At 39.4% G+C, this 25547-nt stretch overlaps 1 protein-coding gene across 9 annotated transcripts in view; it reads right to left on the bottom strand.

The window, feature by feature from the left end:
- Window positions 1-25547, bottom strand: part of Atg7 (autophagy related 7) — a 238161-nt gene that overhangs the window by 103754 nt on the left and 108860 nt on the right. For 8 of the 9 annotated variants that reach the window (XR_012436383.1, XR_012436384.1, XR_012436386.1 and 5 more), the window contains one exon: window positions 4178-4300. Coding sequence is in view for 4 of the 9 variants with exons in the window: in XM_020177178.2 (XP_020032767.2) it covers window positions 4178-4300 (123 nt within the window). In the remaining 5 variants the exon portion in view is untranslated. Of the gene's footprint in view, window positions 1-253; window positions 320-4177; window positions 4301-25547 lie in introns of all 9 variants that reach the window. The other variant, XM_074044433.1, reaches the window with a different exon arrangement.

Raw genomic sequence — 25547 nt, 5'->3', positions numbered from 1 at the left:
CTGAACCATTATTATGCCTTTTCCATGAAAATAAAGGTACTTTCATGAACATAGTAGGAACAGCTTTGCACTCATCCTTCACCAAGGAGCTACATTTCAGGAAGACAGATCACAGGTGCTGAAGGATACGGGAAACTGTCACAAAATCAAAACTTTTAAGTTAAAAATAATTACCTTGATATATAACATAGATGAGCCTTGAAAACAAGTTAAGTGAAAAATGCCAGACACAAAATGTCACATATTACATTACCTCATTTATGTGACGTGTTGGGAACAGGTCAACTCAGTCAGAAAGTGATTGAGTGCATGCCTGGAACTGGAAGGAGAAGGGAAATGGGGAGTGACTACTTAATGGATATGAAGTTTGTTTTGGGAGTGATGAAAATGTTCTGAAAGTACAAAGTGATAATGACAGTGTAACTGTGAGTATACTAAAAACCACAGAATTACATAGTTTAAAAAGGATGAATTTTGTAGCATGTGAATTATAGCCTGACAAAGCTGTTCTGTGAAAAACATCTTGACTTCAGGTAACTGGCTCCAATCACATCAGACTGCTCATAATTCTAGTAGCACACTAATTAATGCCTAGGCCTCAAAGACCCTGAATTAGCCAAGAAGGCCCCACCTCTGGTCCTCCCTTCTCCAACATTCCCCCGCACAAATCCAGCTTTCATTATTAAAACTCACGGAAATATCTGTTCTCTTCCCAAGAGTCTTTCCTTGACATCCCTATCTACCTACTTGGGGAAAGAAGCATCTGCTCTCTTGGTACTTAATGTATAAGTTGACTGAAACATTTTTTCTTGATACCAGAGCACATCATTTACATCCCTACTTCTGGCCCATGAGCCTGTGAGGTTCCCTGTCTCATTAATTTCTGATTCAGTTACTAGCACAGTACTGGTATCACATTTGCAAAAAAGATGTTCAGTAATAAGAAAAAAAAATATTTAGAGCACTGACCTAGCACACGTGAGGTCCTGGGTTTGAGCTCCAGCACCACAAAAGAAAATTGAAAAAAATATATATTGCTGGTGAGATGGTGCACATATGTAATCCAAGCTACTTGAGAGATTGAGGCTGGAGGATCAAAAGTTCAGGGCAAACTGGGCAAATTAGTGATATTCTGTCTCAAAATTAGAAAAAAAAACCAAAAAACTAATGAACAAATTAAAAGGGCTGGGGATGTAGCTCACAGTAGAGCATTTGCCTACAATGCACAAGGCCCTGGGTCAATCCCCAGTAATGAAATATGTATGTATATATTAAACAATATATAGAATGATGTCACATGTAACTATCAAGCTAACTCTTTTGCAATTCTAATGTTGATTGATGAAAACAGTTAACTCCAAATGCGAATGAATCCATTATCCTACTGGATTGCATACAGAATACAAAATTTTGTATTTTTATTATTAACATCTATAAATGCACTGGGAATCAAGTATTTATATCAAAACACTACTCTTATACAGATATATGTATATTTTTGGATATACCTATTTATTCTGCTTATAAGCACACACACACATTTTTCACAGTAATGTAAAATGATATAGGCAGGACAGTAAATTTTGTTACGAGGGCCTCTGCAGAGTAATGTATTTTGGACTTTCACTTAAAACAGTCCAGTTTAGACCTTTTCAAGGAAAACAATGATCTTTTCTAAGACAAGGGTTACAACCCAAGTAACTAAGGGTTATTACCTGCAGAGCATTGAGTAAATGAAGAATATACCCTTTCCCCTACCAAAAAAATTTATCTCTGAGCAAGAAATAACCATGTCTGTCTCCAGGAGGACACTGGGGGCTAGGACACAGGCACAGAAGGAAGAGTTTGTTTTCACATGAGACTTTTGTCTTCTTCTCCCCACCCCCTTTTAGTGAGGACCCAATTTCTCACACATGCTAGGTAAGCACTCTGCCATGAGCTACACCCCCAGCCCATCGTAGACTTTCCATGTCTTAAAATTTTCTGTCAACTGCATTATTTATCTATAAAACTTTCTTCTCAGTTTCAGCTAAATATTATTATTAAGGAATGTAATGACTTGCCAGATCTGATTTTTTAAAGTTGGAAATTGGAAAATTCATACTTGAATATAAAACTCATGATTTTTAAATAATGGCTTTCTTCAAAATTTGACACTCATGCCTTTAATCCAAACTACTTGGGAGGAGGAGATTGGAGGATCACAGTTTGAGGCCAGCATGGGCAAAAAGTTAGTGAAATTCCCTCTCAACCAACAAACTAGGTGTGGTGATGCACACCTGTGATCACAGCTACATAGGAAATCCTAGGTAAGAGGATCAGGGTCTTAGGTTGGCCCAGTACAAAAATTTGAGACTCTATCTGAAAAATAACTAAAAGCAAAAAGAGCTGGGAGTGTGGCTCAAGTGGCAGAGCACCTGCCTAGTAAGCTCAAAGCCCTGAGCTCAAACCCAGTACCTCTCCCATCCCCTGAAAAACTAACACATAGGCCAGATGAAAAAACACCACAACTGCAAGCCATAGGCCAACCAGTTTACCATCTAATCTAAAATTTGATATGTGGCTTATGATTCTGAAGCAATAACTTAATGAAGGAAAATTCAAAAGAAAACCCAAGCTTGTGGATAAAATCCTTCCTCTCCTGCCATACCCTAGTCACCATTGCTTTCCCAAACTTCTTCTCTTCTGAATCCTCAAAAAGGATGGGAACAAGTGATCAACCAAAATGCAAACTACACCAGGCTTAATCAAAAAATCAATCAGTCCATTATCCTCATAACTGCTGTTTTAAACAGTGAAATACTTATCTATTTCAAGTTGCAATTCTTCTAAGCTGATTAAAGAAAAATACGTGAATTGTTTCTAGCTGAGCAGCAAAACTCCCTGAGCTGGCTCATCAAACAATTACATAGTGCAGAGATCTGCAAGTTGCTTCTCCCACACCGTCAGGTAGTACTGCATCAGCCACCATCCTCACAATGTCCTGAAGCCCATCTGGGAAGCTAGTCACTGTCTTGGGGGGAAAGCCTCAAAGTTCTCCACTGGCACCATTCACCTGAAACTGAAGAGTGGAGACTCCCTATGGTCTGACTACTAGCCGCCAGTGGAAGATGTATCTGCTTAGTGCTCAGAGGACACTGATCACATCACAGAAGAACTGGCTTTAGTCCTAAGTCCAGCACTGGATATGAACTATCTTGTTTCCCTGATGGGTCTGGAAACCCACTCTCACCTGCTCAAAACCCCAGAGTTCCACTCTAGTGTCTCCAGATGATTTCTCCACGCAGAGTGCCAGCTTCACTGGCTGGCACGGTACTGTGCCTGGCTATCCTTTCACCATCACATGACCAATGGAGAAGCCTTTCAGTGAAGAGGACTAAAGGCACCTCTGCTCTTGGACCACTCTTACAGGGCACAGAAAGGCAAAGGCAAGGTTTTCCTTATGTAGCTTGTAGAAGGATCCCTGTGGGCCAAATTTCTCCTAACAGCTCCATCACCCTGGTGATGAAGGCAAAAAGATGCTGATCTGACTGACTTAGTTACCAATTTTGAGGAATTGTGCATTTTGCCAAGTGACCCAAATAGCTCTACCACCACACACAGCATCCCCTTCTGAAGAACAGTGAGCATATGGAAAGCCAAAATAAGCTACTTTAAAAATTTAGTTATTGGAAAAACTGATATAAGTACCCAGGAAATGAAGGCCTGCAAAGCCCTCTGTCTGACAGACACAGCGCGACTCCCCCAGGTTGTGACGGGGAGCCACTGCAGGGCCCAAGAATGTGAGTCGAACTGCGAGACTCAGCCAGCCACGTTCTGAGGACCACGGCTGGAGCCCAGTGTCTTCACTGACTTGTGTTTTGATACATGGACACTAAAGACAACTCAGTGGCATACTTCTAAAGGTCATCAGTGAGTACGAGAGCGTGGACAGCAATAACCCGTACTCTGTTTATCATTTTGTGCACTGGGCACCTACTGAACAGCGCCCTACACGTATGAGAGCTGAGCAATTGCTGAAGGACCTGTCCTCTCTGATGACTAGCAGAGTTATTTAGTGATATCGGTTACCAGAAAAAAAAGTCAAATTAATTGCTTTCTTCCTTTTTCATAAAGACAGATATCAAACAGGTTTCAAACATCAGTAGCCAGTACAGAAAGTTTGGTGTGTTCTTACCTCAGCAGCCTGAGTTTCTTGATGTAGCAGTGTAAGACCCGTCAAGTCTTCTAAGAAGGAATGTGAAGAATTAAAGACCTTCGCTAGGAAATTAAATCCTTCTCGTTCATATTGATCAAGGACCTGTAAAACATTTGTATTTTTAGAAAGGGGGCTGTAGATTTCAAATGCACATTAAAAGACTTTCATACTGAACAAGTGCTTGTCACAAATGAAACAAAATGGGAATAAAATATAGGGGTAATAATGCAATCTGGTGGGTGAAAATCTGGGAGGGCTTCATTCGTATTTATTATCTTTCTCCTTCTTAGATCAACACCATTATATTCCAGTTCCCAAATAAAGTTTCATGCAAATTAACTGAAAATTCTAGAAGTATTCAGGTTACTGGTTCTAAATTTCATTTGTTATAAAAGAAGTAGCAGATAAAAGAAGAATCAAGAAAAAAAAAAAGAGGATCAAGGGAAAGGAAAGCACAAAGTAATCTTTAACAAATGTGACATGCCCACTAGACAAAAGGGTTTCTTTTGGCGGGGAGGGAACAGGGGGTTGAACTCAAGGCTTCACACTTGTTAGGCAGGTACTCTACCACTTGAGCCACGCTTCAAGCCTTTTTTGCTCTTGTTATTTTTGGAGTGTCTTGCTTTTATGCCCAGGTCAGCCTGGATGACCACCTCTTAATTATACTTCCCAGTGTAGCTGGGATGAGAGGAACATGCCACCATAGTCAGTTTTTTCTGTTGGGATGGGGGTCTCGTGAACTTTTTTGCCTGGGCTGGCCTAGAACCATGATCTTCCTGATCTCAATCTCCAGTATGGCTAGGATGACAGGTGCATGCCACAATGCTATTTATTTATTTATTTTTGCTCAGTCTGGTCTTGAACCATGATCCTCCTGACCTCAACCTCCCAAGTAGTTAAGACTACAAGTTGAGCCACTGTGAATGGCTGGCCAAAACTATCTTTTGAAAAAAGTTTTAACACAAAAATAAACTTAAGCAGGCACACCACAAATGAGGATATCCAAAAGGTCAATAAACATATGAAAATGTGTTCAACATCATAAGTGGTCACAGAAATGAAAACTAAAATCAAATTTAAATACATGGTACCTACCAAAAAGGTTAAAATTAAAAAGCCAGAAAATACCCAGTGCCGTCCAGGACGTGGAACTATTTTGGAAGTGCACAATGAGACAATCACTTTAGAAGTTTAATATCCATGTGCCATATAATTTAGCAGTTCCACCGCCAGATAGTATACATCTCCCCAAAATGTGTACATATGTGTATCAGAAGCCACAAACACAAGTGTTTGAGGCAGCCATATTCACAATGGCCAAACACTAGAAGCCACCTAAGTATCCATCAACAGTAGAATGTACACATGAACTCTGCTGCCGTCACGCAGTGCAGTACTATTTAGGCATGAGAACAGACTCTAAGCACATTCATCGACATAATGTTACTCAAAGGAGAACTGGCACATGCAGTATAACTACCTTTAATGGAGTTTAAAAAAGAGCCAGGTGAAATCAATGTATGGCGTTAGCACTGAAAGCAGTAGTTACCTATGGGGAGGACACTTAACTAGAAGAGAACTGTAGGGTGGTTCAGGATGTTAATGTTTGCTTTAAAAAAAAAAAAGAACCCGCAAGACTGGCAGAGTGGCTCAAGTGGCAAGAGTGCCTGCCTAGTCAGCGTGAGGCCATGAGTTCAAACCCCAGTTCTGCAAAAAAAAAGAAAATCTGGGTGTTGGCCACATTTTGAAAATTCAAGATTAACCATTAAGACTTGTGTAGTTTTTTAAAATATGTTCTCGGAACCAAAAAAGAAAGTGATGGTCACAGTTAGGTAGTCAATGATAACAGGAACTGTGAATTGCACAAGAAGTCGGAATGAATTTTTTAAAAAGATAGCAGACATTGAAGACAAATTCAAGAAATCAATGAAACATGGGCAGACAGAACTGAGAAGCAATAATACAGAAAGGAAAAAGTTTTAATATCTTCCTTTGGAAAATAAAAATGCTTAATTCTTTGAATCCAGCAATTCCATGCCAAAACTTCTCCTACAGATATAGTTGTGCCTGGGCACTGAGACAGATGGAAGAATGCTCACGGAAGCACTGTCTGCAGCAACAAAGGACTGGAAATCACTGTCCTTTAATAGGGGACTGAGGGATAAGTTATGATGTACTTGCAATCAATGATGTATCATGCAGCTCATTACAAGAATGGGGCAGCTCTTGAAGTAAAAATGTAAATCGATTTCTAAGACATAACATATAAAGAGAAAATATCCACAATATCCACACTGTGTATCTAGTATCTGTGTTTAAAAAAGAAGATGGAGGGAAGGGAGAGGAAAAGCGGGAAATGAACACATGCACACCCTTGTTTATGTCTGGAACGAACACACACACACACATACACACACACACACACACACACACACACACACACACACACACACACACACTGAAATCAAGCTTGTATTCTACAGGTTGAACATCCCTAATCTCAAAGTCTGAAATTTGCAGTTCTTTTTTTTTTTTATCTTTTAAAGTAGTTTAATAAACTCCACAAGATAACAGCAGATGCATTAAAATATTTACATAATTCAATTTTCAAATCTCTCATCCAAATAAAAGGGATAAAAATAAGATTTTTGCTATAAAGTCAGCAGAACCTCTTTCCTTAAATGGAACACTGATAAGCTATTTTACGTGACAGGAACAAATTTATTTCTAAGGGGTACTCATATTCACCTACAAAAATATGTCACTTTTAAATTTATATAGATTAGGGAATATAAAATGATTACTTTCTACATTTTTTTTAGCTCTCTAGAGTTCTAAATTCAACTCTTATTGAAGAGTGAAGCTGATTTTGATACCCATTAAGAGTAAATCAACACAATTACATTGGGAAGGTAATTATTTCTTATATCTGAAATTTGCAGTTCTCTAAAATCCAAAACTTTCTGAGCACTGACATGATGTCACACATGCAACATTCTACATCTGATCTCACATGGCAGGTCTCAGTCAAAATGCAGGTACCCTAAAACTATCATATAAAATTACCTTCAGGCTGTGTGTAGATGAAACACAAATGACTTCTGTGTTTAGACTCAGGTCTCAGCCCTGAGATAGCTCACTATGTATATACAAATATCTCAAAATCTGAAAAAGTCCAAAAGTATGAATCCCAAGCACTTTAGATAATAAAGGGTACCAAAACCACACTACTGGGATTTTTCAAACCATGTATTATTTATTTCAATAACATTAAAATCTTATTTCGTGGGGTTCTTTCAGTGCTGAAAAAAGGGCTCAGAAGAACCCTTGGATGCAGTGGCCCAACTGTGGTCCCAGCTTCTCAGGAGACTGAGGCAGAACACCCTTGAGCCCAGCACCTTGAGGCCTGTCTGGACATGTGCACCTCCCTCTCTTAAAACAAACAAACAAACAAAAGATAATGAGCCAGGTGCCACTGGCTCACGCCTGTAATCCTAGCTATTTGGGAGGCAGAGATCAGGAGGACGGTGGTTTGAAGCCAGGCTGGGCAAATAGTTCACGAGACCCTATCTCAAAAATACCCAACACGAGAAAGAGCTCAAGTGGTAGAGTGCCTTCCCAGTACCACTAAAAAAAAGAAAAGAAGAAAGGAGGAGGAAGGAGAAAGAAGACGAAGGAAAAAGAAGAAGAGAACAACGACGAAGTCCCCTAAACCACTGATGAAGAGAAAGGAGAGCCACCTCCTGAGGGACAGGCGGTGTAGAGGTAAGGACGGGCAAAGTGGCTAGAGAGGTCAGCAGATGGGGTCAGGGTGGAAGAGCTCTGGAGTCAGAAGAGCAAGACTAACAAGCTCATGTGCTGCTGAAGGGGATGGGATAGCCCATGGAGTCTGAGGAGTGCGGGGAGGGAATAGGGCAGAGGAAAGCTTGGGAAGAAAGGTGAATAAGCCTGGGGACTGGCCAGATCACAGTCACAGAGACAAGGGCAGAGCAAGTGAGTGGCTGGAGAGCACCGATGAGGGACTGAGAACGGGCTGGCAGGATCAGCTGGGAGACTGGGAATGTTGGAGGAGCCCAGCACAGGCAAAGCAGGAGGCTGATGTGGCATGCACAGGAAATTACCTCCACAGCCCAGTGCCTGGGTATAAAAAGAAAAGAAAAGAAAGCATCTAACACAGAACAGACTCCCTCAGTGAAGATGAGAATTCCTACAAACCAGAATGGTATCTTAGGAAGAAGAAAAATTAAATTATCTTTTTCAAGAAAATAAATATTGTCTATTTAATCACATATATTTGGACTGAACCACTAAGCTTGCAAACAGCTACTTTATACCAGGATTCCAATAAGAATAAAAGAAGAAATGAGTTTGAAAACTAGAAAAATCTTAACAAAAATAGGAATAATTATAGACATGATGCTTTGTTGGACCTTAGTTAACTTGCAGATTTTAAATCCATATTTTCACAGATAATTTTGTAATCCTATAATTTTTTTTTTGGGGGGGGGACTGGGCTTTGAACTCTTGCTTGCTAGCCACTCCACCAGCCTGTGATCCTACAAATTCGACAATGGAAAAACTAACAGAAAGGTCAGAATGAAGGAAAGGCCTTCCCCCTAGTCAGGATGTACAGAAAGTTTAATGCTGAAAACATTATTAATAGCACTGGCTGAAAAATAAGTGGAAAAACTTAATACTCTAGGGGCATATTTAATCATACAAGGGTTTTCCAGTATTCTCTTTGTGTGCTGTGCAGTTAATCTGTGTTACGAGAATAAGCATCTTATAAAAAGTATGAGGATTTTCCCCTATAAACAGCTTAATCTTCTTAAAGGGGAAAATGCGTTTAAAACTGTCCAAAAGAAACAAGCAAGTACAAAGATGAAATAAAGAAAAAAGAAAAAAAAGACACTGTAACAATGTCTTTAAGCAGTACATGTCACTCCATGTCAACTATACTACACTCTTAAGTGAACTATTTAACATGGTTCTGAGAAGTGCACACATTACATCTTGGGAAGCTGTAGGCTTTCTAAAGGTTCTGAAAGAGTCTTCTGGATAGTGAAGGACAGTTACTCTTTAGTATGAAGATATGGGCCCTTTCCTGATTCATGATTTTCCTTAACTGTTTTGCAAGGTTAGTTTTTATTTATGAGATATATAAACAGCCCTGGCTTAAAATGGTAGAATCTCTTCATCAAATACTATTTCAGGAGTACTGTTTCTCTTGCTAAGACCTTTTGGTTGCTTTCTGGGGACTCCTTACTATTATTATTATTATTTTTTTTTTTTGGGCACGGGACTGGGGGTTGAACTTGACCTCTGGCTTGCTAGGCGGCTGCTCGAACTTTAGCCACTCTATCCCTTTTCCTGTTCGTTATTTTTTAAAGATAGCCCAGGTTGGGATGACAGGTATTTGCCACAACACCCAGCCATTGCTCGAGATGGGGTCTCATGAACTTTTCCCCCAAGGATGGTCTCCACCTGTTATCTCCTAATCTCTGTAGTACATGCTCCAGCCACTGCACCCAGCTTCCTCACTCTTTACTACATCAAATGCAGTCTATACCTACACATTCAAGTCCCTCTGTAATCATCCACTTTTGGACAACTCTTTAGAAAATGCTTTCACAGAGTCTAAGATCTAAAAGTACCACGCAATGACTTTCATTTCATGAGAAATGGAAAAGAGCTTCGTAGATTATTCATTATTTTTCAACATGTGCTCCATCTAAAAACATAGCTTGTCTTTTTTTGAAAGGGAGAAGTGAATATGCAGTTTTATAAACCTCTTGTTCAAAGTCCCTTTTGTTTAGAAATTCTGCTTACCTGTTCTAAATGAATTAGAAATAGATACAGGTATGTATTTCTAAGAAAACTTAGGTAAGGTCACAGGGCGGAATGCTGGCCCCTAAATTGGAGACACAGACAGGCAGAAACAGAGAATTCAACAACTACTAGACCACACAGCTCTGCAGAAGTGGCACAGGGGTAGGAAAATCTGAACTGTAGCTGACAACCTGCTGCAGCCTTGGTGTGGGAAGTGTGAGAGTTAAAAACTCCAGAAGAACCCAGCCACAGGGAGTCTCCACACTTTTCTGAGCTTTACCTCCAGAAGCACATCCAGATCCTCTGCTAACTGAGCAGGAACTTCAGTGTCTGTACAGGACAAAGAATACACACTTACATAATTCCAAATCAGTTAGTTCAGAAAAGCCACTAAACAATAAGTGGCAAACCCAAAACGATAAGCAGCAGAGAGAAGGCAGAATTTGATTTCTAGAGCTGCGACACTATGTGATTTAAAAGGTCTAATTTTAAAAGATTCCCAGATGTTCAAAGAAACAGGAAAGTATGTCCTAGAGAGAGAGCACGAGAGAATAAACTGCCCCTGATGAACAGACAACAGCAAAGGCTTTGAAAGAGTTATTTTAAGTATGCTCAAAGAGCTAAAGAAAACTGTGTGTCATTTACATGTATATAATTATATATATAAGCATATGTATACATATATATGAATGATGCATTACTAATACAAAATAATACATAATTGCAAAATATAGAACAGCAACTCTTTTTCAACTATAAAAATAAAGAAAATCTGGAGTTAAAGATGCAATGACTAACTGCTCAATGGCAGATTTTAGCAGGAAAGGAATCCACAAACTTGAAGATAGATTAGTTGAAATGATCCATTCTAAGAATAGGAATAAAAAAAGAAAAACGAACAGAGCCTCAGAGATATGTGCGACATAGTCAAGTACACTAACATGTGCATAATGGCAAGAGGAGAGAAAAAAGGAGCAGAAAATAAGATTCAAGGAAAGAATGGCAGAATATTCTGTAAATCTGATTTTAAAAACCTGTAATCTATATATCCAAGATGCTCAATTCCAACTAGGATACGCTCAAAGAGCCTCATATCTAGACACCATAACCAATCAGTCAGAAGAAGGCAAAGTGAGAACAGTGTAAGCAATAAGAAAGGAATGACCAGTCACATAGAGAGCATCATCAACATCTGTTTCTTATCGGAGACCATCAGAGTCAAAAGTAATGGGAGGAAATATTCAAAGTGCTGAAAGAAAAAGAGTATCAGCCACAAATTCTAAGTCCAGTTAAACTGACCAAAATTTCTAATAAACAAAAACTGAGGAGACATTGCTAGCAAACCTGCCCTTTATGAAACATTAATGGAGACCTGCAGGCTGAAGCGGACGATACTAGACAGTAAATCAAATTCACAAGAAGAAATAAAAAGCACAGGTAAGCCTGGCTTGGTGGCTCATTCCTGTAATACCAGCACTTTAGAGGCTGAAGCAGGAGGATCTCCAGTTCGAGGCCAGCCTGGGCTATGTAGCCTAGGGACCCTGCCTCAAAAATAAATAGCATGGGTACTTAGATAAAAAATAGAGTATAGTTTTTATTCATAGTTCTTTTATCTTCTTTCTTCTGTCATGTACAATATAACCGAATAAAGCAATAATTACAAATCTGTATCAATCACCATATAATGTACAAAGATGTAACTGATGTGACATCAATAACATGAAGGAAGGAAAGGGAAACAGTACACAGGAACAAAGTTTTGGTATATTATGGAATTAAGTGATGTCACTACAAGCTAGAGTGTTACAAAGTAAGATTTTAACTGTAACCTCCAGGGCAAAACATGAGGCCATAACTAAAAGATATATTGTAAAAGAAAATACAAATGAATTTAAAGTAAAATAAAATGTGTATTTAACACAAAAGAAGGTAGTAATGAAGATCACAGAAGTAAAAAACATAAGACAGAAAACAAATAGCTTTAATTAGCCAGATTTAGTCATTCCATCATTCCACAATGTATAAATATTTCTAAACCTTATTGTCTATGGTAAATTTTATCTGTGAATTAAATTTTTAAAGTATGAAGAAAACAAATGGCTTAATGGCAGACACAGATTTGACATTATCAGTAGTTCTCACTAAAAGGTAGACTTGGCAGAGTAAAAACACAATGATGCAACCATAACCAGTCTGCAAGAGTTAGTTATACATTTAAAGACATAAAAGGATAGACAAAACATCATATGTAACCAGTAACAAGAAGAGAGCTGGAGAGACCACACAAATATCAACAAGACAAAGTTTTAGACAAAAATTGTTCTAGAGTCAAAGAAGGATTTCATATATTGACAAAGAGGTCAATCCACCCAAAGATTTAAAATGCAGAGTTATGCATGTACCTATTAGCATAGTCCCAAAATAGGTTATACAAAAACTGACATGACTCAAGGGGCAAACATAAAATTCAATGGTATAATTGTGGACTTCAATGCAGCATTTCCCATATTAGATAGAACTAAACAGAGAACGTCATCAAGCAAACACAGGACTTGAACAGTGCTCTGCAGCACTGCACCTCAAAGATACCTGTAGCACACTGCAGCCAGTGATGATAGAATGCACAGTTTCTTTGGATGCACGTGAAACACTTTGTAGGATATACCATGTGTCTGGACACAAAACCTGATATTCAAGGTGTGTTCTCTGGCCACAGAGGGATAAGGCTAGATGTCATTGACAGGAAAAACTGGGAAACTCACAAATATGTGGGAATCAAATGTCACGCTCCTACACAACCAATGGATCACAGCAAAACCACAAGGAAATGAAGGACTTTGAGGAGAATGAAACTTTTACCAAAACTCATGAAATGCAACAAAAGCAGTGCTTAAGAGGGAAATTTATATCTACAAATGCTTGTACTAAAAAAGAATGATTTCAAATAAATTCAGGAAATTCACAAGCATGTGGATATTAAACAATGTACTCCCCAACAGCCCATAAGTCAAAGAAGAAATCACAAAGAAAATAAAAAACTTTGTGGTGGTGAAAATGAGAAAAAAACAAAACAAAACAAACCCACAACATACCAATGCTTATGAGGTGCAAACATACCAAACCTTATGAAGTGCAGTAAGAAACGTGGTTTGAAGGAAATTTAGAGCTAAAAATGCCTGTATTTAAAGAGGAATGATCTCAAATCAATCACTTTCTACCCTAAGAACAAACCAAAACAGGGTCACCTGTAATCTTGGCTCACGCCTATAATCCTAGCTGTTTGGGAGGTGGAGGATCAGGAGAATTCCAGGTCAAGGCCAGCCTGGGCAAAAAGTTAGTGAGACTCCATCTCAAAAAAGAAGTCAGGCTGGTGGTACCTGTGATCCCAGCAATGAGGGAAGCAATAGCTAGGAGGATCGAGGTGAGAGGCTGGCATCATGCAAAAACGCAAGATCCTATCCGAAAAATAACTAAAGAAGAAAGGGCTGAGGGTGTGGGTCAGAAGTGGTGGAGTGGTGGACCTCGCCCAGCAAGTGCGAGGTCTGTGGCAAAGCCCAGACACACAAAAAATCAAAACTTAAGCAGAAACTGTTGGAAGATTAACAAGATTAACAGATTTTTATGTAGACTAAACAAACACTAAAGGGAGAAGACGAATATCAGAAATGAGGAAGGGAATATTACTACTGATTTCACAGAAATAAAAGTGATTATAAGGAAATAATATGAACAATTATGTCAATAAATTAAGCAATCTAAATGAAATAGGCAAATTCCTAGAAAGACACAAAATACTAACATGACTCAAAAAGAAACAGATAATCTGAACAGATCTAAGAAAAGCAAAAAGATTGAAGCACGAAGTTCTCACAAAGAACACCCCAGAACCAGATGGCTTTGCTGGTGAATTCTACCAGACATTTAAAGAACAATTAACACCAATCTTTCACAAACTCAATGAAAAAACAAACAGAAAGGTAAAACTAGTTCTATTAGGCAAATTACATCCCGAAACCAAAACCAGGCAAAGATATCACAAAGGAAAAATATAGACCAATATCCCTTATAAATACAATTTTAAAATGTCAGTAAAATACTAACAAGTAAATCTAGTAACATATAAAAAGGATTGTACACATGACTCCTATAGTTAGGAACTCAAGTGTCCCCGGAAGGTCCATGTGTTCAAGGCTTTGTCCCCAGCCACGGAAGGTGGAATCTTTAAAGAGGACATTAGGTCACTAAGGCTGTGCCCTTGGGACCCCAGTCCTTCCTGTCCCTCCATCTGCATGCTGACTACCACGCTCTGCCGTGGTACTCTATGCTGTCACAGGCCCAAAGCAAGAGGGCCAAGTGACCACAGACTGAAACCTCGGAAACTGTGAACCAAAATAAACCTTTCTTTTTTAGTTGTTTTTGTCAGGTATTCTGTCTAAAACAATGACAAAGTAGGATTTACCCTGGAAAGCAAAGTTTGTTCAACACCTGAAAAGCAACCAATGTCATTCACCATGTTAACAGAATTAAGGACAAAAAGATGATTATCTCATCAGATACAGAAAAAGCATTTGAAAAGATCTAACATCCTTACATTCCTTTTTTTGATATAACCTGATCTTATATATTAAAAAGTCCCTAAAAATACAAAACAAACTTAATTTAAAAAGTCTATCCAAGAGCCATATGCAAAAACTAGTTGTATTTCTGTATGGTAGCACTGAGCAGTTAAAAGAAGAAATTTACAATTACTGTAGCAACAAAAAGGATAAACCAGGAGCGAGGTGGGTGGCACACACCTGTGGTTCAAGCTATTCGGGAGGTGGAGGTAGGAGGATCGAAGTCCTAGGCCAAGCCAGGCACAGTCAGCATTGAGACCCTACCAGAAAAGCAAATTAAAAGCAAAAGGGCTGGAGGGTGGCTCAAGCAGTGGAGGCCAGAGTTCAATCCTTAATGCCAAAAAAGGTGAAATACTTAGAAATAAATTTTAAAATGTAGTACATGTACAATGAAAAAAAAATTTATGTGTCGAAAACTTTAAAAGGAAACCAAAATAAATACCCTGATCCACAAGTTCATGGATTGCAAGAGTGACTATTGGTAAGATGGCGGCACTCTCCAAGTGGACCCACTATCACTGCGATCTGGCTGGTTTTGCTGTTGTTGCTGCAGACGCTGGCAAATTAACCCTAAAATTCACGCAGAAATGTAAGGGAAGAATAGCCAAAACAAAACCGAAAAACAACAAAGTGGAAGAACCTACATTTTATTATTTTAACCTTACTAGGAAGCTACAGTAGAGTGGTTCCAGGGCAAGGATAAACACACACAATGACAGAACTGAAGGATCAGACATAAACCTTGTCATTTTTTACAAGAGTAACAAGATCACTTAGTGGGGGGAAAAGATGTCTTTTCAAGAAATAGTGCTGCAACAAATAAATATCCATGTGCAAAAGAATTACATTAGACCTTTACCACAAAGAATATGCAGAAAATAACAGCATATGGATTAGAGACCTAAATGTAAGAGGTAAAAAAAAAAAAAAGAACTGCCCAGGGCCTACCAGAACTTAACCCATTCAGAGGGTAGCATTCCAGTGACCTAAACACCTCCCATTAGGCTCCACCTTTTAGTGTCACACCTCACTCCATACCTGAAGAATAGCACTGTCTTCATGACCCTGGGTTAGACAGAGTTTCTAAGGTATAACACCAAAACCATAGGCAACCAAAGAAAAAAGTAGGTAAATTAGGACTGAATCAAATTTCAAACCTTTTGAGTTTAAATGACATAACCAAGAAAGTAAAAGGACAGGCCACAGAACAAGAGAAAACACTAGCAAATTATACATTATGTAAATTATCTAATGGTTTGGTATCCAAAATAAAATAACTTACAATTTACCAAAAAAGACAACCAACCCAATTTAAAAATGGGCCAAAGACTTGAATAGACACTCATATACACACTCACACATACACACACATACACATACACACACACACATATACACACCTACACACACACACTCACACCTACACACATATACACTCTCACACACACATACACACTCACACATACACACACACTCACACATACACACACATATACACTCTCACACACATACACACTCACACACACACACTCACACATACACACACACACTCACACATACACACTCTCACACACACACACACATCCGCTCCAAAAAAAAAGCGACAACACTCCCAGGTCAAAGCCCAGTGAGCCACCACCTGTCACTCAGCAAGATGGATGAAATGGAAGAGACAGTAACAAGTGGTGATTTGAGGACGGAGAATCTGAACCTTGGCCACTGCTCATGGGAATGTAAAATGGAGCAACTGCTATGGAAAACAGGTTGGCAGTTCCACAACTTTTAAACACGGAGTTACCATATGATCCAAAAACTGCAATCCTCAGCATATATATACTCAAGAGAAATGAAAACATGTGTTCACAAAAAAAAAAAAATGTAAACAAATGCTCATAGCAGCATCATTTGGAATAGCTAAAAATGGAAATAATCCAAATATCAGAAAACATAGAATATATCTGAACAATGGAGTATTATTCAACCCTAAAAAAGGAATGAAGTCACATACTACAATATTCACGAACTTGAAAACATCATTCTAACTGTAAGACATCATTCACAAAAGGCCATTTGTTGTATGGTTTCATTTACATGAAATGCCAAGAATAGGATCTGGGAGTACGGCTGGGAGGCGAGGGAGTGATTACTCATAGTTAGCACACTCATAGGTAGGGGGTTCAGAAAATATTCTTGAATTAACATGATAGTTGGAATGCACTGAAAAACTATTGAATTGTTACTTTAAAATGGCAAAATTTATAGTAGCGTGTGAACTATGTCTTAATTAAACATTTACCCCCACACCATGAACTGTTAGAAGGAGGATATAAGGAAAATTGCCTGCAAAGCAGCCAGAGCAGTTAAAAATTCTACCTGGATGGATGGATTCAAAACCGTACCCCTTCTCCCCTCCCTGCAGCCCATCCATCTGGGCACTGTTGGAGAAGGTTTCTTCACCATGTATCATTTCCTGTTAACCAAGTAATTACCAAGATCTTTCCGGTTAGAATTGTTGAACAATGTGTCATTTCCTGTTGGCTAAGAAAGCACCAAGTTCAGTTTACCATCTTAGAGATCTAAAGTATTTCTGAAGATCCATGAAAAGATAATATTTATAGAGGAGAGAAAGAGAGAGGGCGGCCATCTCTTGAGTTTGGTGCAGTGGGAAAGAACCAAAGAATTAGTGTAAATCCTTAGGAGACAAGCTAATCAGGGAGGGAAGGTTAGAAAAGGCTGCTACGCTACCAGAGGCTTTTTCTAAATCTAGAAAGTTGTTCTCTTTTAAACTGTATAATAAAAACAAAATAGGCATTCTTAAATAATTTAACTTTGCAAATAGAGCTGGTTAAAAATTTTGAGCTGGCTAATGACCAGGATATTATAATGTTCAAAATATTTGCAAAGGATGTCTGGCTTATCCCAACCTTTTTAGACCTACTACGTAGGTCATAAATTTGAGGAGGGCTTCTTTTAACTATTGATAGAAGTCAACACAGAAGCAAATTGGAAACATGCAAACAACACACTGCTCTAAGAATAATTACAGCCCAAAGCACTCAAAACATTCACTCAGTACTCACAGAAAGCCTGCTGCAGCCTACAGGCTTCTTCCTCAGATTTCAGCACAAGGGATACAGCCTTTTGCAAATAGTCACCGAGTCACACAATGCACAATTGGTTTGCATGTGGGATATTCAGACTTTGGTCTCAGGTTTGCTTATATGTTCATGTATTTTGGTTGTTCTTTGCTTTTTCATTGGTATTGTCTTAAACACCCAAAACAAGCCAGGAGAAAGGAACCAAAAGGACTTTTCCTCCTAACAAGTTAACAGCATTTAGGAGGATCTCCCCTACTAAATATAAATATAATTTTAATCCTAAAAATGCATAAATTAAAAGTTTTCAGGTTTCATTTTTATTTATTTATTTTTTTACTTGCTTTATTTTTATTTATTTATTTTTTTTCATTTTTCTTTTATTATTCATATGTGCATACAAGGCTTGGTTTATTTCTCCCCCCTGCCCCCACCCCCTCCCTTACCACCCACTCCACCCCCTCCCGCTCCCCCCCTCAATACCCAGCAGAAACTATTTTCATTTTAAATGAGCACCTCTCAGTCTTTATTATCGAAACAGAAGAAATCAGACAAGGACTATCCCAGTGATGAAGGAAAAGGCATGCATACTAAATCTGAGTACAAGGGTCTGAAGATGGATGGAAGTGAGGAGAAAGGTAAACCGAGGAGATGCCACGAGGCCACATTCCTGCAAGTATAGAAACCTGGACTCGAAACCCTCTAGATGGCTCCAGGCCACCCGTCATCTTGTTCACACTCACCCGTACAGAAGCAGTGAGTCGTCCTTACCACTGCCCCACGTCCCAAGCTTTACCTGCTTGGTAACCCTGCCCCTCTTATCTACAGGCATGACAGAATCAACACAAACAATTGTCTTCCTTCCCCAAATTTTCATTATAAAAATGGCCTCAGCTGTAGTACAGTGGACAGATTTCTAACTGCTGTCAATCCCTGCTGCTGGGAGTGGCAGGATTGTCCCAGACCTGAGTCCTTTTTCAGTTGGCATCTAAATGCCTCAACAAACCCTTAGTCTCACAAGTTTTGGTTTAACACCTTGTTGTTTTTTTCACCTAAACACACACAAGATGAAACGCCTGCTATCTTTAAAATAAAACAATCTCAAAAAAATAAAAAAAATCTTTCTTCATCACCTCTCTCTCCCTTACTACCTCCCCCCCATACCTGGAATTTAAAAAATTCTTGAAATTTCTATTTTACTTTCTATTCTCTCTTTACCCTTCTCCAGTGAAGTCTTGCCCATTCCTCTCGGGGCTGGTTGTACAACAGTACACACTTACTAAAATCATCAGCCGGATGCTGGTGCCTCATCCCTGCAATCCTAGCTACTTAGGCAGCTAAGATCAAAAGGGTCCAGGTTTGAGGACAGCCTGGGCAAATAGTTCACTAGACCCCCATCTCCAAAAATAACCACAGAAAATAGACTGGAGGTTTAGCTCAAGTAGTGGAGTGCCTGCTTTGCAAGCATGAAATCCTGAGTTCAAACCCAGTCTCACAAAATAAGTAAACAGTCTCAAATACTTACAATGTATTTGTATACACGTGTACCACTTACAAGTGTACACTTATAATGGTTGGGTTTTATGAAATATAAGCAATACCTCACAAAAACTGCAAAATAAGAAGAAAGATCATTAAGAAAAGCAAACCTAAATCTGAATCAGCAATATTTTTGTAAATGGTCTTTTAGTGTTAGTTACACTGCTCAGCTCTGGGATTGCTACCCAGGGTGGTATCCACGCAACCTGCCTTCCCTACCTCACCCTAACTGCCTGCTTATAATAACAGGATGCCTGGAGGTCCTTGGTGGTCATCAGACCTCTAATAACGTCGTCTCATTATCACCTAATTTCCATGCTAAATGGCACACCCACCAGTACCATCACAGTAGACAATCACCACATGAGGAAAGAAAACAGGAAGCCCTTGGATTCCTAGACAACTGCTACTCCTTTTCCAAAAACCTGATGAGTATTCTTCCCCATGATTTCTGCTGCCCTGTAGCTATGATTCTATGACACCCAGGGGGCTGAGAAGTTAATTTGTGAGTTAGGATTCCCTTCTCCACTGTTTGGCCAATGAATAAACTTGTGCTTTTAGCACTCAGCCTGGGTTTCATTTTGGGCTTTGCAATACCAAGTGGAAAAAGATCCCTTTTCAAGGGACTTGTTCTCTCAAGAGAGGGGCAACTTGTTGGCAAAATAATAATAGCAGCAATCTGTGTGTTTGATGTATTTTTATGAAACAACTTTAAGCATTTAAGATAATAGATTTCTGCTTTCAATTAAGACTTTAAAAGTGCCAAAATTTATATTCACCACTTAAAAACAGGAGAAAACCAATTTGATAAATTATCTATTAATCAAGTAAGCACAGTGTTTACAGAAATGTTGATTTCAGATGTCAAAGATAAGTGTACATATGAAGGAGGAAAAACCAGCGGGGCCTTGTAGCTTGCAGTTTCTGATTTTTGCCTAATTCAGTCTCTCAGCAGCCTCTGACACAAATGATTTTCTTTCTTTCTTAAAGCATTCTGTCCAACAGCTTCAAGGAAGCTATATGCTCCTGTTCTACCTCATTCCTCACTTCCTCCATCTCCCTTGCTGGTTCCTTTCCTTTTTTTGACCTCTGAACATTGGCACCCCAGGGTACACCTTGCTCTGCTCTGTGAACACTCATGCCCGGTAACCTCATCCAGTGCTGGTACTGACATTCTCATCCCTGACCTTTCCTTGAGCTTCTGGCTCCCAGCCCCTGGCCCACTCAGCACATCCACCTGATGTATAAACTTAAATCTCAACCTAGACATGCAAATACATATGCCTCCCATCTGCCTTCCCCATTTCCCCTGGCTTAATTAAGATTACTACTTAGCTGTTCAAGTCAAGTCCAAAAAGCTTGGAGCTTTTCCATCATTTTCTCTTTCCCTCAGTCTCACATCAAAACCTCTGAAATCCCGGTGCCTCCACCTCTGAAACATATACCAACCCTGACTTCTTATATCCTCCCCAATAAGCCACTGCTGTCTCTTCTCCATTTCGCCACAGGTAACTTCCCAATGGTCACCCTGATTTTCACTCTGATCCTTCCATACACAAATTGTAAGATGTCTTTCCCCTGTGGACACTCTACAAAGTTTTCCCATTAGTCAGAGACAAAGTCTTAACTCATAGCTATGGCATACAAGGTCCTAGGATAACCTACTTTTTCTTGTTGCTATAAAAAGACAAAACTCACAAGAGATATAAAGTTCTTATTTAGCAGTTCTAGAACTGGACAATACTTTGTTCCACTAAACAGAATGACTGTTCCACAGAACTGAGCAAAAGAGGTTGGTTTTACAGATGGAGAATGGTTAAAGAAACAGAGAAAAAATGGGGATTGGCCATTTCAAAGTTACTTTCTTTTTAAAGGTTAAAGCAGAGGAGACTTTAAAATTCCAGAGGCAAGGCTGGCCTGTTTGGGGATGTGGCTATTCACCCATTCGTTCATGTTCATATTCTCTCTCCCCCATTTCTTGGAAGGTCAGATAAAACTTAATTTCAACTTAGTGATGTGGAACATTAGCATACATGACACCATTTTAGTTTGGTCTGTTCAGAGCTCACTCCAAAACAATGCCTCCTATAAGTTTTAACACTTTACCATTGACCACTATCTCATTCCTCACTACATTCCAGTCCTCCAGACCTTCTTGCCTTTCCTTGAGTGTGGTGACCTCATTGCCACTACTATTTCTATTCCTTCTGCTCAAAACATCCTGAAGATCTTTGCAAGGCTGGCTTCTTTCTATCATTAAGATATTGGTTCAAGTGTCACCTCTTCAGAAATGTCCTGACAAGAAGCTGCACCTCCCATCCCCTCTCTCCAGCTCCTTGATATGCCATTATGTTCTTTGTGACATGAGTTAATTCTCTTCCCATTATTGTAACCAAAACCTGAGGTCCCATCCTACAACAAAAGGTTTATTTTGGCTCAGTCTTTCTAAGTTAGTCTATGATCAATTGGCTCTGTTGCTCTGGATCCACGAGGAAGCAGCACATGGCAGGTAGCACACAGCAACAAAGCTGCTCACCTCATGGCAGAGATGTGAAAAAGAAAGGAAGGGGCTGGGGTTCTACTATCCTCTGCAATATCAAACCCTCCCCCACAGTGACAGAAGACCTTCCACTAGGCCATACCTCTTCTAAAGGTTCCATCGCCACCTGACAGTGCCAAGCTGGGGACCAGCCCTTTAACATGCATGCCTTTGGGAGAGATTTAAGAGACAAATTAAAGCATGACACTTAACACTATATGAAATTATTACCACCTCTTTCTATCACAGAGTTCCAAGTCTCTGAGGGCTAGGTTTGTATTTGTCGTGCTCATCATCTCATTGTATCTCCAGAATCTAGAGCAGGGCCTGGTACACTGTGGGTATACAATAACGATTTGCTGAGTGGGAGATGTGTACAATCACAACAGCCTAATTCTTCATCAACAGCATAGCAAACGAACTGTGGTGTTGTCCTCCAATGGAGCAGTGTACATCAATGAGAAGGAGCTGATGCACTTTGGATGTATAAACCTCACAGCCTCGTTCTGAGTTAAAGGAGGTCAGACATGGAAGAGTATACATCATGTGAGACTAGGAAATTCAAACGCTGGCAAAACCAACCTGTTAGAATAGAGGAGACAACAGTGGTTGCTCTTGGGGAAACGGTCTGACAGAGGGCCCAAGGGAGTCTTTGGGATGCTGGAAACATTCTGTATGTGATACCACAGGCGTTTACATGGGTAAACGTTTACATGTGGAAAAAAATCAATAGAGCTACACATTTAACATTCATGTTCTTTTCAGTTTTTAAGTTATACCTCAACATAGAAATGTTTATTACTTGTCCAAAAAAAAATTCAAGGCTACCAATCAAAACATCTGTGTCTTACTGTAAAAATTTACACATAAAAAAAGGTTAAACAGCCATTACTGTTGCTTTCTGAGAGCCAAGAATTTAGAGGGGAGAAAAAAGAGTATTTGCAGAGCATCTACTATGCATTGCTTATGGTATTACTCATTTTTGGGTACAGAGAGCACAGGTCAGGGTCCTTCCAGATTCTGCTTTGAGTAGAAGGCAGAATCAGAGACCAACACGAAGCCATTGTGGACCTAGGTATAAACAGCTTCTGAATCTGGAGGGATTGCGTTTTGTACATGACAGGTTCTGTGCACACTTCCTAAAATAAGTGCTGGCACAATGGATCACCTCACCTATCGATCTGTGAGTACCAAGAAGGACATGGGTATCATGAGTAGTGGGTGAAGAGGCAGAAAGAGGACAGTGTTGCATCTGCTGTATATATGGATCTCACTTTTAAATGATTTTTTTAGGGACGCATCTTTCCTTCTCAGCCATCTTTTTAAACCAAATCACACATTTTTTTAATGACTTAAGACAAGCAAAGATATTATTTGAAGAGACATCCTGGAGGACACCAAGACTTTTTTTTTAAAAATACACTTACAACCTTAATATAGCCTATCTTTCTTTAAAAATTTTAATATAACGAAATATAACTTTCTAAAGCCAGTCTTCAAAATAGGTCACAAAGCACAATAGCTATGTAGCAGCAGTTCTGAAAACCTGAGTGTACAACAGAACCCCCTGGAGGGCTTGCTAAAACATAGGTAGATGGACCCCACCTCAGAACTGCTGATTAATTAACTATACTGAGGCTGGGGTCTCAGAATTTGCAATTCTAGCAAGCTCCGAGATGATACCAACACAGGACATTTTGAGAACGCCTGCTACATCCACACAGGGACACACTGTCTTGAGACTCAATCCACGAGGAAGCGTGTGCATTTCTCTTAAATTAGCTTTAAAACCATTGTTAAGCCAGACATGGTTATGGACATCTGTAATCCCAGCTACTTGGGAGACAGGCATAGGAATAGTCTGAGTTCAAGGTCAGTCTGGGCAAAAAGTCAGTGAGATCCAGAAGAAAAGGGTGAGGGGCGTGGCTCAGGAGGTAGAGCATTTTCCTGGCATGCAAAACTCATCTTTACTTGTTCCCTGTAAAAGAAATTACTTTGTATGATATCACTATATATTCTGTAGTTTTATTTAATATCTTTAATATTTTTTGGAGGGTAGTACTAGAGGTTGAACTCAGGGTCTCACACTTGCTGGGCAGGTGTTCTACCACTTCAGCCATGCCACCAGCCCTTTTTGCTTTGGTTATTTCTGAGATAGGGTCTCACTTTGTGCCCAGGTCAGACTGTACTGTGATCCTTCTATTTATGATTCCTGGTGTAGCTGGGATGACAGGGGCATGCCACCACATCCAGCCATTGGTTGAGATGAAGTCTCAAACTTTTTGACTAGGCTAGCCTCAAAGTGTAATCTTCCTGGTCTCTGCCTCCCAAGGAACTAGGATTATAAGTGCAAGCCACCCTCACCTGTCCTTTAATACATTCTTTAGGTGTAAAAAGTTTTTCATTCCCCCGTAGAGACTGAACAGGGTTTCATTAAGAACCTTGAGTTACTTGTAATGTGTGAATTTGGGTTCACTGAGTTTCTTTCAATTTTGGAATTGAGAATTATATAAGCACATATTTGGCAGGCAAGCTCTATTGACAAAATTATATTATTTTATACATTATTCTCTCTCCAATCTGCATGGCTGCTGAGGTCACTGTCACAACCCAACAGCTGAAATAGCCTAGAATAGGTTTGGTTTGATTCATGGACAACTTTGGGAGGGAAAAATATGTTTGAACCAAACTTAGAATCCGGTATTTTTTTGGCTGGGGTAAGCTTCAAGTGGTACAGCACTGGCCTCACAAGCATGAGGTCCTGAGTTCAAACTCCAGACTGCCAAAACCAACCAAACAAACAAAAAGTCAATATTTTCACATTGAAATTCAGATTTTTTTAACTTCTCTTAAAGTTAAAAAAAAAAAATCAGGAGCTTTGGCAATGTTACTATCAGTTTTCTACAAGTTGATTATCATCCAAAGCTGGCACATAGCTGCCCGGAGAGAGCTTGAACTCTACTCGGCGGTGGTCCCTATTCACTGCCTGTTATCGTCAAGGATGAGATTGTATAATTATTGGCTTAGTCCCTCTAGCCTTGTGTACTTGGGTGCCTAGCTTAAGAGGGAACAGAGTTTCAATTTCAAAAAGCTCACATATACAGACTTAAAGTATGTATATGTATGCATGGGTAAGTTATTGAGAAACTTACTTTGGACTCAGTTTCTTACAGCTTGAGGCTGAAGACTTGTATGATTTACCTGTGGGCCACCTCTACTTTTGAGAAGTTCTTGTATCAAAAGCTTTCAGGCTTGAATTCTTTGAAAGACTGTCAGTCTTCTGGCAAAAAAGAGTACTGCCAAGGATGAGCAGGCTTGCCCAAACCTGTAAGCCACATACCTACTTACTACTAATCTTTTCCATTGTGAAGTAACACAAAAGTAAAAGGTAACCCATAGCCTAGAACAATGGACAGTGAACAACGGATGAAGTCACAACCCAGTCAAGAACACCAGCACATCACAAGTCACTTTTCCGTCACAAGCTCTACTCACCTCTCTCGGTAACCATCCACTCGGATGGGCGCTGCTTCTTTATTATGCTTTGTCATTCCCATCAGAATCTGTTTCCTAACAGTACCACTGACTTCTGCCTGTTCTTGCAGGCTAAACTTATAAATTTATTCTTTTGCACCTGATGTTTAAAATTTAATACTCTATGTTAGAGATACATGTTAGTTTATGCTTATCTGTGCCTTCTTTTTCCTCTTGCTCACCCTCACCAGAAGTTT

This window comes from Castor canadensis, chromosome 10 (assembly GCF_047511655.1).
Source record: "Castor canadensis chromosome 10, mCasCan1.hap1v2, whole genome shotgun sequence".
NCBI lineage: Eukaryota > Metazoa > Chordata > Mammalia > Rodentia > Castoridae > Castor > Castor canadensis.
Note: the sequence above shows the minus strand (reverse complement) of the source record. Positions and strands in the feature narration are given on the sequence as shown.